Source organism: Melopsittacus undulatus, chromosome 5 (assembly GCF_012275295.1).
Source record: "Melopsittacus undulatus isolate bMelUnd1 chromosome 5, bMelUnd1.mat.Z, whole genome shotgun sequence".
NCBI classification, from domain to species: domain Eukaryota; kingdom Metazoa; phylum Chordata; class Aves; order Psittaciformes; family Psittaculidae; genus Melopsittacus; species Melopsittacus undulatus.
The window spans coordinates 21,878,228-21,892,527 of record NC_047531.1 but is presented as its reverse complement, the minus strand read 5'-3'; the positions used below and the strand labels follow the sequence as shown (position 1 = coordinate 21,892,527).

The window sequence follows — 14,300 nt, the reverse complement described above, 5'->3', positions numbered from 1 at the left end:
CTTCTGACCTTTACTGTGGCTGCATGGCTGCACCTCTTTTATAGAGCAGCACAAGTGAAAGAGTGGGCAGCACAGTAATTATATCTTTGAGAACTCTTTGCAGAGACATGCATTTATCCTATGAGTGAATGTCCGGACAAAATAATATTGCTTTGAGGTCTCATAACTGGGAAGAATGCCTTCCTCATATTAAGTGAATTGTATATAAAAATAACATGATACAAAAAGGATGTATATAGAAACCACTTTCTTTTAAATTTATTGGATGAAAGGGAGCTATGACAGTCTGAAATAAAAACTGCCTGTTCTATTGTATGCTTCAACTACAAGGCTAGAAGCATAATTTTCTTGAAGCAACGTTTTAGGGAAAAAAAATACATATGCCAATCATTTTGATGTCATGTTTCCTAAAACATTCATACAAGTTGTTAACAAATCAGAATTTCATACAATAGACAAAGTAAAATTAAAATGTACTTTGAATGCCATATCCTCAGCTGGTATAAATCAGCACTATCCCATGCACACAGTGTCAAAAATTTCAGACTACTCAGCTACTTGAATACTAATCTACCAAATCAACACTTCTAGTCTAACAATGAGACGGGGACATTCTAACACAGCATTAATGGATAGTTCAATGAATGGCTGGAGATCTCACACAGAGGATGATAAAATGGAAACAAAGAAATCTAGGGTGTAAGGGGTCTCTGGAGGTCACCAAGTCCAGCCTCCTGCTAGAAGCAGTACTGTCACCAACACCAGATCACATCAGCCACTTCTTTTACCATTTCTTGAAAAACTGGAGGACATTGATTCCACAAGCTCTCCAGACAACTACAGCTACCCCATGCTTTGAGGTCAGCAGGGAATAATGGTCTCTGTAGCATAGAAAAGGCTACAAGAAAAACCCAGCTTGAGGACTTTAAAGAAGAATGACTAAGGGTGTGGAGCATCTCTCACATCAGGAAAGGCTGAGGGAGCTGGGTCTGCTCAGCCTAGAGAAGAGCAGGCTCAGGGGGATCTGATCAACAGATATAAGTTTCTGAAGGGAGGGTATCAAGAGGATGGGGCCAGACTCTTCTCAGTGATCCCAGGTGATAGCACAAGAGGCAACAGGCATAAAGTAAATCACAGGAAGTTCCACCTGAACATGAGGAAGAACTTCTGCACTGTGGGGATGACCGAGCATTGGAATAGGCTGCCCAGAGAGGTTGTGGAGTCTCCTTCCCTGGAGATACTCAAGAGCCGTCTGGATGCAATCCTGAGCAATGTGCTCTGGGTGACCCTGCTTGAGCAGGGAGGTTGGACTAGATGATCCCTGATGGTCCCTTCCAATCTCAACCATGCTGTGAAACTATGAAGTCAGCCACTTCTAAAAGATGATTTAGGTACCTGAGACATGATTTAAGCAAACTGTGGTAATCTCAGCCAGACACCATGATCCATAATTACTAATTGCCACGTAAAACTTAGAGACACATAAGCTTATTAAGCACCTCCCTTTCTGATCTGAAAGCTTCATGGATACATGACCAGAATGAAAGCTGGAATGACATCTAGCTTATGCCAGAGTTCTTTGGGATAGCGTACACTCACTTGTGAGACACCTACATCCCCAGAGTAGCAAGTGGCTGGAGGAGATTTAACAGTAACAGAGATCAAACTAACAAAGCTTAAGCTTAGCTTCTTTCAAGCTGGAAATATTATAAGAGGAAAGTAGAATATAGGAACATTCCAGCTTTTCTATTCTAGCATCCAAGTCCTTATCTCACGTGACAGCCATGTTCAACATCCTACTTCACCTGAAGCAGTTCTACCCCTATGCTGTCTGTTTGCTACACTGCCCAGTGACAGAGAGGGTTTCCCAGGCCTCCTGTCAAAGCAGTGATACTGCATATGGAGGATATGAAAAGAGATGGTCTGAGAGAAGGACAGGCAAGATGTAATTTTTAAAGCTGAGTGATTTCACCATTCAAATGGGAAATCTCTTTCCTTCTTCAGAGGCTGCTTACATTTTATTTTCAATAGTCTTCAAAAACCCACCCAAAATCCAGAATCTGCAACTTTGGAAGAGTGTCTCAGCAGCTACTCTGAAGAAAGAACGTCAAACTGGCTCCTAACTCAGGTGCCTGGGCTGTAGAGACTGGAGGTGAGACTAACATAGTGCTTAACTTTTACCCTTGCCTAACTTGAGGCAGCACTATGGTGAGCATGCAGGTTTCTCATACTGCCCTGACAAGTCACTAATGTTTTTTCATTGTCTCCATTTAATCTGTATTTAATAACCTGGAACAACAGGAAAGGAGCAGGGTCATAGAATAGGTGAACGTTGCAGAGATACTATCTTGAACTGTTGGGAGCAGGAGGGTTTAAAACCAAAAATTCACTTGCTAATCACAACCCTGCCAGTATGAATCACAAATACCAAAATTTAGAACAACACACACTTGGCAATAATTTATTATAACAGTTTCAATACTTTGGAGGCCACGTGTCAGGGCTGACACCCTTCAAAGCCATGGAAATATATGCAGGAGTACATTTCTGTTTTTTTGTAGCTCCCATACATGTTGTGTTTCTTCCTCTTCTCCTTAAACAAAAAAATTTCAAACTTAAATAACCTTGAAACTACCCCTGATTATAGCTTTTCCTGATGGGAAATAATTTAAATGTTGTCTTTGGTTTTATTCTAGCCTTAGCTTGTTACATGAATTGTGTAAGGCTGTTAGGCCGTACAAATGATACCTCAGGCCATGCTAGAAGCAGTGGGAAAGTAGTTTCTGATGGCAGTTCTGAGAGGCCACTGCATTCCTTCCTGATGCCACAGTATCAGTTAAGGAACTGTTTCCATTAAAGACTTGATGATTAAGACACCTGATTAGCTCTAACTGTGCTTGCTTGAGTTACAGAAACACTCTAGCCACAGCAAAATGGGAAAAGTTTAGTACACAAAGGTGAAAACATAAATTTATTTATTTATTTTGCAGCTGCACACTTGAATTTTTTTCACAGGATTACTTCCTAACTATTCCTATTTGTATTATTATGGCAACTGAAAGTCTTAATCCGACATCCGAAATCTTGCACCAGAATCCCTCTATACACACTTTCATCTCGTATCAAAAGCCACAAAAGCCAAAACATCTTTCCTTGAAAGAGCTAGCAGTGTGTGTACATGAAAGATTAAAACACATTCAAAAAATGCCATATAAAAAAACCCTACTGAAAATATCTCTATGGTGCATTCCAGCCACATTTGCAGTTCAAGATGACCAATATAGAAGCCAGTTAGGAATAAATTTGGAAATGCTAAGGAAGAATAAATAATATAAAATACAAAATAAAAAATAATTACTCAAAAAGTCATTACACAGTCTATTTCTTTTTTTACTGTGAACTTCTAACTTTGTTGGGGGCTGAGGACCAAATTATGGAATAATTATGTTTGGCTTTATCTTGTGTACCCTTCCAAGTACTGTAGTTGCTAAAGTTAGCACAGTCCAACTAAAGAAGGCAGAGGTCCAAAAAAGGGCTTCCAAAGAGGCAGGATTCTACCAGTGTTTCAACAGCAGCATTGGTTCACCTGATTCTCCTGATCACGCTGTTGTCCCTAAAGGCAGCAATAATTCCTGGGCATTGCCTCAGCTTAATAAACCCATCAGTGTTCAGTACCTTCATATATTGCTTCACTCTATGTCTCATTTTTAATGACACCTCTTACTCATTGAAAACCACCTATGCCTCACATTTGGCTAAAAAGTCTGTGTTTCTTCCCCCTAAGTGGAAGAGAAAATAATCACAGAATTATAGAATCAACTAGATTGCAAAAGACGTTTAAGATCATGAAGTCCAGCCATTACTCCAGGACTGCCAAGTCCACCCCTAAACCGTGTCACTAATGGCCTCATCTACATTAAACAGTAACACAGATGAGACCATGCTGTAAAAATTATTCTATTCTATCTAAATATATTGAAAATGAGGGATAATACAGCTAGTGGAGACAGAAGAGCTATAGCTCCTTTAACCCCTGCTCCAAATTCTAGTAATCCTAGAAGTATCTCTTCCTGCAGTGACCATGAGATAGGGGAGTTTAGGATCCTGTGTGGGAGGAATAGAATACCTAGCAAGGCCACAGTTCTGGATTTCCAAAGGGCCAACTTTGGCCTGTTCAATCAACTGCTAAGGGAAGTCCCATGGGAAAGGGTACAAGGTGGTAAAGGGGCTCATGATAGTTGGTCAGCATTCAAGGACCACTTCTTCCAAGCTCAGGATCAGAGCATCCCAATGAGTAGGAAATCAAGTAAGGGATCTAGGAGACCAGCGTGGTTAAACAAGTTGCTGCTGGGCAAACTCAAGTGGAAAAGGAGAATTTATGGATTATGGAAAGAGGGGCTGGCCACTTGGGAGGAATATAGGACAGTTGTTAGAGGATGTAGGGAGGCAATTAGGACAGCTAAGTCCTCCTTGGAAATTAATCTTGCTAGTCGGATTAAGGACAATAGAAAGGGCTTCTTCAAATACATAGCAAATAAAACTAACACAAGAGTCAATATAGGCCCACTGTTGAACCTGGTGGGTGCCCTGGAGACAGAGGATATAAAGAAGGCAGAGGTGCTGAATGCTTGCTTTGCCTCTGTCTTTACTCCTGCAGACTCTCCCCAGGGGCCCCAGATTCCTATAGCCCCAGAAGGAGTCAGGACAAAGGAGGAGTTTGCTTTGGTAAATGAGGATTGGGTTAGGGATCAGCTATGCAATCTGGACATCTATAAATCGATGGGTCCAGATGGAATGCACCCACGGGTGCTGAGGGAGCTGCCGGAGGTCATTGCTAGGCCACTCTCCATCATCTTTGGTAAATCATGGGAAATGGGAGAGGTGCCTGAGGATTGGAAGATGGCAAATGTCACACCAGTCTATAAGAAGGGCAAGAAGGAGGACCCGGGTAATTATAGACCGGTCAGGCTTACCTCCGTCCCTGGAAAGGTGATGGAATAACTTATTCTTGACGCCATCTCTAGGCATATCAAGGATGAGGGGGTCATTAGGAACAGCCAACATGGTTTTATGAAGGGGAAGTCATGTTTGACCAACCTTACAGCCTTCTATGAGGAAGTGACTAGGTGGAGGGATGATGGTAGAGCGGTAGGTGTGGTTTTTTTTGATTTCAGTAAGGCATTTGATACTGTCTCCCACAGCATCCTCATAGATGAGCTAAGGAAGTGTGGGCTTGATGATCAGGTAGTGAGGTGGATCAAGAACTGGTTGAAAGGAAGAAGGCAGAGAGTTGTGGTCAATGGGGCAGAATCTAACTGGAGGTCTGTGACTAGTGGAGTCCCTCAGGGGTCAGTGCTGGGACCAGTGCTGTTTAATACTGTCATCAACAACCTGGATGAGGGAACTGAGTGTACCCTCAGCAAGTTCACTGATGACACTAAACTGGGAGGAGTGGCTGACACACCAGAAGGCTGTGTTGCCATTCAGCGAGACCTGGACAGGTTAGAGAGTTGGGCAGGGAGAAACTTGATGAAATTCAGCAAGGGCAAGTGTAGAGTCTTGCATCTGGGGAAGAACAACCCCATGTACCAGTACAGGTTGGGGGTTGCCCTGCTGGAAAGGAGTGAAGGGGAAAGGGACCTGGGGGTCCTGGTGGACAGGAGGATGACCATGAGCCAGCAATGTGCCCTTGTGGCCAGGAAGGCAAATGGCATCCTAGGGTGCATTAGAAAGGATGTGGCTAGTAGGGCAAGAGAGGTTCTCCTTCCCCTCTACTCTGCCTTGGTGAGGCCACATCTGGAATATTGCGTCCAGTTCTGGGCCCCAGTTCAAGAAGGACAGGGAAATGCTTGAAAGAGTCCAGCGCAGAGCCACAAAGATGATGAAGGGAGTGGAACACCTCCCTTATGAGAAGAGGCTGAGGGAGCTGGGTCTCTTGAGCTTGGAGGAGACTGAGGGGTGACCTCATCAGTGTTTACAAATATGTAAAGGGTGGGTGTCAGGATGATGGAGCTAGGCTTTTTCCAGTGATATCCAGTGGTAGGACAAGGGACAATGGGTGTAAACTGGAGCATAGGAGGTTCCACGTTAACATCAGGAAGAACTTCTTTACTGTAAGAGTGACAGAGCACTGGAACAGGTTGCCCATGGAGGTTGTGGAGTCTCGTACATTGGAGATATTCAAGGCCCGCCTGGACAAGTTCCTGTGTGATGTACTCTAGGTTACCCTGCTCTTGCAGGGGCAGGATGATCTTTTGAGGTCCCTTCCAACCCTTGGGATTCTGTGATTCCTGGAAGAAACTGGTAAGAGGAAAACAAACCTGCTTACTTATTTTCTAGTTCTCTCCCACTTAAAAATGTCATATTATAGATAAACTAACACACCACAGACCAAAACTAAACATGAAGCATGATACTATAATGAGAATAGAAAAAATATTTTCTTTTTTTTAAAAAAATGAGATAAATTATAACAGAAAGATATAGACATTTGTAAAGCAATGGAGAAAACTGTCATTGCAGTCATGGAAGGAAGAACAGCAGGTCAGGGAGATGAGGAAGTGGGAAAAAGATCAAGGAAGTTTGCATATGTAGGGATGAAACGGAAAAACAAAACTGGAGACAGTGAAATGCATTAAGTGCAATAAGTTCTATTTCCTCAAAGTTTTTCCAAGAAAAGACAATGAATGCACATCTAGTACTGTACAATGTTGTTTATATGATTCATACTTTCTGAAAATATGCAGGCAAGTAGGGGCAACTCCAAGACAATCAGTTTTCCAGAAATGATTGAAATTCACCACACATACTCAAAGCAACTAAGTTGAAATATTTTCTTGCAAGATCCAAGATAATCTGCAAAGTAAAATGGAAACTCTCATCTTTTTTGCATAGACACTTCCTGAAGGAGATTATGTCACATACAGTTTTCATGGTGAGTTCAGTACTTTGCATGCTGAAAGGGCAGGACATGCCGTACAGCAAGAGCAACCACAGCTCTGTTGACTGTTCCGAAGTAATAAGCTAAATATGACCTGACAGACCATTTTTACATTCCACAAGAGAGAAAATTATGAATGAAAGCAGAGATATTAGGGTGAGAAAGAACTCAAGATGCCATCTACTTTACATTTCTGCCTTAGAAAGAACGACCTTTATGGGAGACATGACTGAGATTTTCTTAGCATGTACGGGGATCTCTATAAGCTCCACAAGCAGCCCATACCAGACCTTATCATTGCTAGTTACTGTGACTTTCCAGCTTATTCATGACCTCAGAAAATTCTAGACTACAGGATTCCTGCAGTTGTAAAAGCAGGGTCAGTACTGTGAGGTGTCCATATCATAGAGCTGGTCTGGAGCTTGGTCACCAACACGCTGCTGTTCGGGATATATTCTCTGCTTTGTATTTTTAAGATAGCAAATAAATCCCTGGTTTACAAAAAAAAAAAAAAAAGCCAATAAATGCCAAAAAATGAAAAAAGTTTCACAAAGAAAAATATTTTCCTGAGAGTATGAAGACTGATACAAAAACATCATCTGGGGAAGAACACCAACCCCATGTACCAGTACAGGTTGGGGGTTGCCCTGCTGGAAAGGAGTGAAGGGGAAAGGGACCTGGGGGTCCTGGTGGACAGGAGGATGACCATGAGCCAGCAATGTGCCCTTGTGGCCAGGAAGGCAAATGGCATCCTAGGGTGCATTAGAAAGGATGTGGTTAGTAGGGCAAGAGAGGTTCTCCTTCCCCTCTACTCTGCCTTGGTGAGGCCACATCTGGAATATTGCGTCCAGTTCTGGGCCCCAGTTCAAGAAGGACAGGGAAATGCTTGAAAGAGTCCAGCGCAGAGCCACAAAGATGATGAAGGGAGTGGAACACCTCCCTTATGAGAAGAGGCTGAGGGAGCTGGGTCTCTTGAGCTTGGAGGAGACTGAGGGGTGACCTCATCAGTGTTTACAAATATGTAAAGGGTGGGTGTCAGGATGATGGAGCTAGGCTTTTTCCAGTGATACCCAGTGGTAGGACAAGGGACAGTGGGTGTAAACTGGAGCATAGGCGGTTCCACGTTAACATCAGGAAGAACTTCTTTACTGTAAGAGTGACAGAGCACTGGAACAGGTTGCCCATGGAGGTTGTGGAGTCTCGTACATTGGAGATATTCAAGGCCCGCCTGGACAAGTTCCTGTGTGATGTACTCTAGGTTACCCTGCTCTTGCAGGGGGGTTGGACTAGATGATCTTTTGAGGTCCCTTCCAACCCTTGGGATTCTGGGATTCTGTGATCTGTGCCAGCGTTGATATATAAAACCTAGGCATCTCTTGCGAGGATGATGGTAACAAAACACATAGAACTTCAAATAACAATTCCTTATTTGAATAGCCTTGTAATGACAGCACACAGGAATTCAGGGCTCCTAGAAACCAAATTATTTGTAGGTAGGGGTAAACTTCTTTCTTAGATCCAAATTACCTACCTATCTGGGAATGAGGTGAGCTTCTCAATGCTCAACCAAAAAGCCACAAGAGTATCCAAAGCTATCCTTAGAAATAAGCCTTTAAACCCTCTTTTTGTTCCTCCTAATTTTTTACCATCCCTGGTTCTCACCCACGCACAGGCATTCTGGCAAGAGAGGAAGACCAGGATAGTATAAACAAACATGACAAAGGACAGGTTCAGCATTGCCAGCTTCAGCAAATGGACAAATTAAGCTAACCCTAGACCTCACTTAATGAATTCCAGCTAGGCCACACCACATGGTCTCATTATAGTTACTACCATTCCTAAAAAAGATTTGTCAGCCTAGATTTCATCAAATTAGAAGTAGCTTTCCAACTGCGAAGCAGTCAGACAACAATACTCTGCAGCTGGGGAAAGCATCTACTCCCAGATCTCCATATTCACCACTGTATGCTGGGCTCAAATGCAGCTGATGGACATCCTCCCTCCCTAAGATCAGGGCTGAGAGAGATCTGTGAGCTAACATTCACAGCCAATAATAAAGGTCACCTGCTCCCATCTCCTGCTGAGCCTGATTATATATCCCCTTTTTGTTTGTTATTTTTTAATATCTACCTCCTCCTATGGGTACTGATGGAACGTATTTATGTGACATACGATGATGGTGAAGCTTCTAGCACTGCCTTGTGTTTCAGTTTCAGGATACCTTGTCAGGTCCAGCTCCAACATCTGTTAATTTTGTGACCCCAGCTTCCATGACTTTCTTGTAGTGCCTCAGCTCATGCTACTCCAGTGGATTACTTCTTTTGAACCTCCTAACTTCTTTTCCAGAGTTCTCAAGGAAGGGAGAAGCAAGAAAGAAAATAAACAAGAGCTACTGCTGCATTTTTTGCAAGTTTGGACTTGCAGGGCTTTCTTCACCTCCACCACTCCTGAAAGTGTTGGTAGATGCTCTAATAATGAGGAACACTGGAGTATTTTGTAAGTCCCTGCTTGTATCTGTCACTGGCTGTTTTCTTCTCAGGGGGTGAGGAAATGGGATGGCATAGGACATAGCAGGAAACATGGAATTTAAGTGTCTTATATCATTGTTAAGCTATTTCTGACCTTAAGAGCAAATGTAAAACACACTTCAAGAGATAAGTCACCTTAACTCACTAAAGTGCAGCTCTCCTGACTATCAGCAGAGAAAGCAAGCAGGAATATCTAAGCAAATGGGTTAATATCACTCTAATACAGTGACTAAATATGATTGTTTTGACTAATGAGCACTTAACACTTAATCATAGTATTCAAAGCACTTAAAACCTGTAATTAAGACACATCACACAGGAAGGTCAGCACAATTTTGTACTTGTGAAAACTGGAGAAAGGAAATCACTTGAATAGGGCCACACAAGTGAGTCAGTGACAGGCAAGGGTGCAAAACCCACGCTTTCTATGTAGCGCATGTTTTTGTGGATTATACTCGGCAAATATTAGCAGAGGGTATGATTTATATTTTTATGCATGTCCTCCAGTCATCAACTATATCAATGCATGCACAAAAATGTCTGTGGTGAGTCATCATCCTGTGTCAGGACTTCACACTGTATCTATCTCTCTCACTCATTCTGAGGAAGCCAGCTCTATGATCAGTCTCTTCAGACATTTTCTATGTCTGAAAATAGATTTTCAAACATATTTTAGGGAACAACAATTATGTCACCTAGATTATCATGTCCATTTTTTAGTGGTTTGGGATCACTGTCAAAATATGAATTGCTTAAGAATGCCAAAGTATGCCAATCTATGCCAGCTGAGTTAGTGGCCTAAGGGCTGTTTTTGCACAGGTTTTGCAGTGTATGGTATTCAGCAACAGTAGATTGATCGCCGGCATAAATACCCAGTAAAGAAACACCACATACATCAACTGTGAATACCATGAACAGGGAGCAACTATATCAAGAATTTGTTGCCAATAACCTTTATAATTGCAGGGAAATCCCGGATTCCATTTTGGGTTTCCTTCTTTATCCATGGACTTTCGAAACATTACTACATTTAATGGCAAACAATACAAACACTATTTCATAGTCTTCTGGAAAGCTTTTTAAATGTAGTGCTCTTGATCTTTACCAGCTGTTCAGTCAAATTTGGTGTAAGCCTGTTTCTTTGTGTACAGCCTGCAAACAATGCAGATTGTAAAATGAGTAGGGCACAAACCCAATTTCAATTGCAGGCTGGGATTCCCCTATGCTTTTACAGGGAAACTTGGTTGATAACTATGTTTGCTATTGGGTGAGGCATGGAGACCAAACCCATTGTATTTAACCTTTGAATACCAGAATACCACACAAGTTCTAAAGCCAAGCCATTAAAATAAGGAAGGAGAAATAAATCATAGTGCATATTAAAGGCTTGGTTGTTCCTTTGCCCTAACTCAACCCACAATTGTATATTTTCATGCTGTTTAAATTTTCATTTACTTGCATACACATCCAGTGTTCTTTTGTTTTTTCCTTTCATGTACTGAACAGAAGTACAGCGTGTGGTATAGTAATGAAACCTGGATGTTGCCTTGTATAAGGCAATGCAAAGATGTCTTGCTGAATACATATGGTAAAGTAAGAATGATTCATAAAATTATAATAAGATCCAAAATCTAAACAGTTCAGTGAAGGGTTTTTAAGTCATATACCTCAAAACAGTTGTGTCACTATTTCCCTCTCACAGCCCATGCTTTACTCTTGTTAGAGTGAACAACTCAAAGTGAATAACCAAAGTGGAGTAGCCAAGAAGGTCAAAACTGCTTACAAATATTCAGGAGACATAGCCACCTTAAAATCTAATCTGCTGGTCAGACTCTAGGGTTTTAGTTATTAATGCTGCTCAAAACCGTCTGACAGTACCCACGGTCTGAAAAATGCAGCAAAATGCAAATCAATAGCTTTTCATTCCCCTGTTGCTTGATGAAGAGCCACACAACTTCAGGGCTGACTGCAGAAGAGAAATCCACTTATATAAACTTATCAGAAAACTTCATAAAGAAGAAAACAATTTTCTATAATAGTCACTTGTAGCAATAGCAGCTACAGAAAACTTACGGTGGTTTTAAAATTACAGTATCTCACTATCACATTAAGCAAATTGCTATAAAATATGGCACTGAAGACAGCACAGATATTGCATATAGACAAGGACAAATTTTAAACCCTGATTAGTGCCCCTTTTAAGACCATTGAGTCAAAATTATGGAGGAAGTTAAACAGCTCCCTTTTAAACTAACACAGGTAAGAATGGGATGGAAGCCACAAATTGTTCTGTAGGGAAATTGAAGTTACTTCCAAAGAAAAGGAAGGAGTTTTCTCTAACAAGCTAGTAGTGAGACTCCTAATTTCATGTAGCTAAAATGCTCTGCAGTGGACTGAAACCCTGTGCTGGCAGTAATTTATCCTGTTGAGATCATTGTTGTTTCCAGTGAGAAAACATTTTTGTCTTAAAAAGTCATTAATGTGTTCAAGATTCCACAGAATAAAACTAGCAAAAACATCATATAGAGAACATGAACTGAATCCTGTCTTTAACATCACAGATGATTAATTGATTCCATTATAGCGGAAACAATCTATTTCCCCTGTAAACTAAAGCAAAACAAGACAAAAAAAACAAACAAAAAACCTCACAAAATGACAAAGCTAAAAAAAAAAAAAAATCAAAACCAAACAATACAACACCTTTCTCATTTATCCAGCATTCATTTAATAAGTTGTAGGACAAATCTATATCTTAGGCATCCAATGAATCAGTCTTCTTAACATGCATGCCTATGACAGGGAAAGATGCCGTTTAAGGTCCTCAGAGGTCAACCCTATCCGCTAGAGAGAACCCCACTATAAAAAGGCTGGTATTGTTTTTCACATGCTGAGTCTGACAGTCACACACTCTGTGGAGGGATAAATTAGAATGGTTAATCATCTCTATTTTAAACTCTCATTGCAGCAGGCCAAGGAGCATAAATTATTTAAAATGCACATTTGCATTCATAAATGTTAAGTACATAAAATTTCTTTAAAAGTCCTCAGCCACATCTAGAGATTAACATCTTATGACTGTACTTTATTATTCTGAAAACATTATTTCAGTGGATAGACACTACAGAATTTAAATGTGGGAATATTAAAAAACTTCAAGGGAGGGGTCCCTCAACCTAGTGTTCTATAAGCATCTTTATTCCTGATATTTTCTAGGATAAACATAGAAACATATAAAATATAGAATAACTTGGTGAAAGATGTACTAACTTAATATCTGTGTAGTGCCACTTCAGGATGTCTCATTGCTCTCCTAAACACTGGCTCAAGAAGTGTGAACAGACAGCCACTGTCTTTCATGCCATCAATTCTACTTCTCTGTAGAAAGTACGTAGTTATCATTCTCAACTAAGACTGAAAGTCAGGTACATTATTATTTTATTCCTTTTTATTATTATTATTTACATATCTTTCAGATTATTCTTACAAAATGCCAACAGAAGTAGGATATCTCCACACTGCCCCTTTGTGGGGATATTTGGAAACATACGAATTTCAAATATACTAAAGAGATGATATATGGTTCAGACTCCACTTTATGTACATACATAAGTAATTAATTTAACACTGCAGTTCCATTCATCCCACAACATTAAACCCAGTTTTTACTCTTTCTCAAGCTTAATTCATCTTTTTTTCACAGGAAAGTCAGTATTATGTATTCTTAACATAATTAGCAATTTCTGAACCCTTCCATCCCTCCCTCCTTCATCTCTTAGGCAGCACTGCTCTTGCAAACACTAACTCTCCAAAGCAAGTAATATGAGCTTAGTAAATATTTTCAAATACAAAGGACAGATTTAAAAGTTACTAACAACAGCAGTTGGAAATAGTGTAAGATACATTTTCTTACTCCCTTGCTAACAATCATTTTTACCACTTTGGACACTTGATTCAGAATGACAGAAATATAAAGTGAATGTTCAGGACAGCTGAATTAGTTTTCCATTTTTCTTTCTTGCTTTTCTCACTATTATTTTGGCCACATACAACTACTAAATTAATAGGTAGCAAATAGGAACAAGTAAGAGATTACCTGAGAACATGAAAGTCCACATTCTTCAATCCTGGGAATAATCTGACAATCAGAATTCCAAAAAAGAATTGTTAGAAGAATCTGAACATGAATATTTATCATCCTAAATTGAAAAAAAAAAATAAAAATAAGAAAGCAAAACCTCAGAAGAAACCTTCTACTCTGACAATTCTTCCTCTCATGCTAAAACTTTAATATGAATTTTAGTCCCTCCCACAGTACTTCTGGGCTCCTCCCTCTAACACATTTCAAAGAAAGAAAATTGCTAGTTGTAGGAAATATAAAACAGGTTCAACTCATGTTCCATTTTGAAAAACAGGAAACATGAATTTCTGACAATCACAGTCAAAGCATTTTCCTTCTGGATTTCATCATGCCAGCTTCATACCAGTTTTAACAAATTTCTTTTCTGTAAATTCTGTGTGTAAGCAGGAATTTTGTTTCTAGAGTGATGTACCAGGCAGGTACACTGAAATATAAATGCATTCTTACATCTAGTTGTTTTCCTGGTTTTCTGATGCATTAAAAACAGCTTTGCCAAAGCAGCTCAACATCACCAGCTCTAAAAGCAGGGTGCCAGTGAGTCCCAGCACTTCAATAGCTGTTAGCACAACAAAATGCCCAGGAATGTCTTTCTGGGTGCTTCCTTATATAGTCCCACTACTCATCGCAAGGAACAAGTATTCCAAAACCACATTTTCTGGTTCACAGGGCTCTATGTGGTGTGTTACGCCCA

The 14,300-nt window shown here is 40.5% G+C and overlaps 1 protein-coding gene across 8 annotated transcripts in view; it reads right to left on the bottom strand.

Annotated features, from left to right (window-relative positions):
* The window catches only part of IL17REL (interleukin 17 receptor E like), a 47,461-nt gene extending 33,717 nt beyond the window's left edge, over window positions 1–13,744 (bottom strand). For 7 of the 8 annotated variants that reach the window (XR_004080176.2, XM_034062996.1, XM_031046303.2 and 4 more), the window contains exon 1: window positions 13,565–13,734. Coding sequence is in view for 7 of the 8 variants with exons in the window: in XM_034062996.1 (XP_033918887.1) it covers window positions 13,565–13,666 (102 nt within the window). In the remaining variant the exon portion in view is untranslated. Of the gene's footprint in view, window positions 1–13,564 lie in introns of all 8 variants that reach the window. The other variant, XM_031046305.2, reaches the window with a different exon arrangement.
* Window positions 13,745–14,300: the final 556 nt, after the last annotated feature.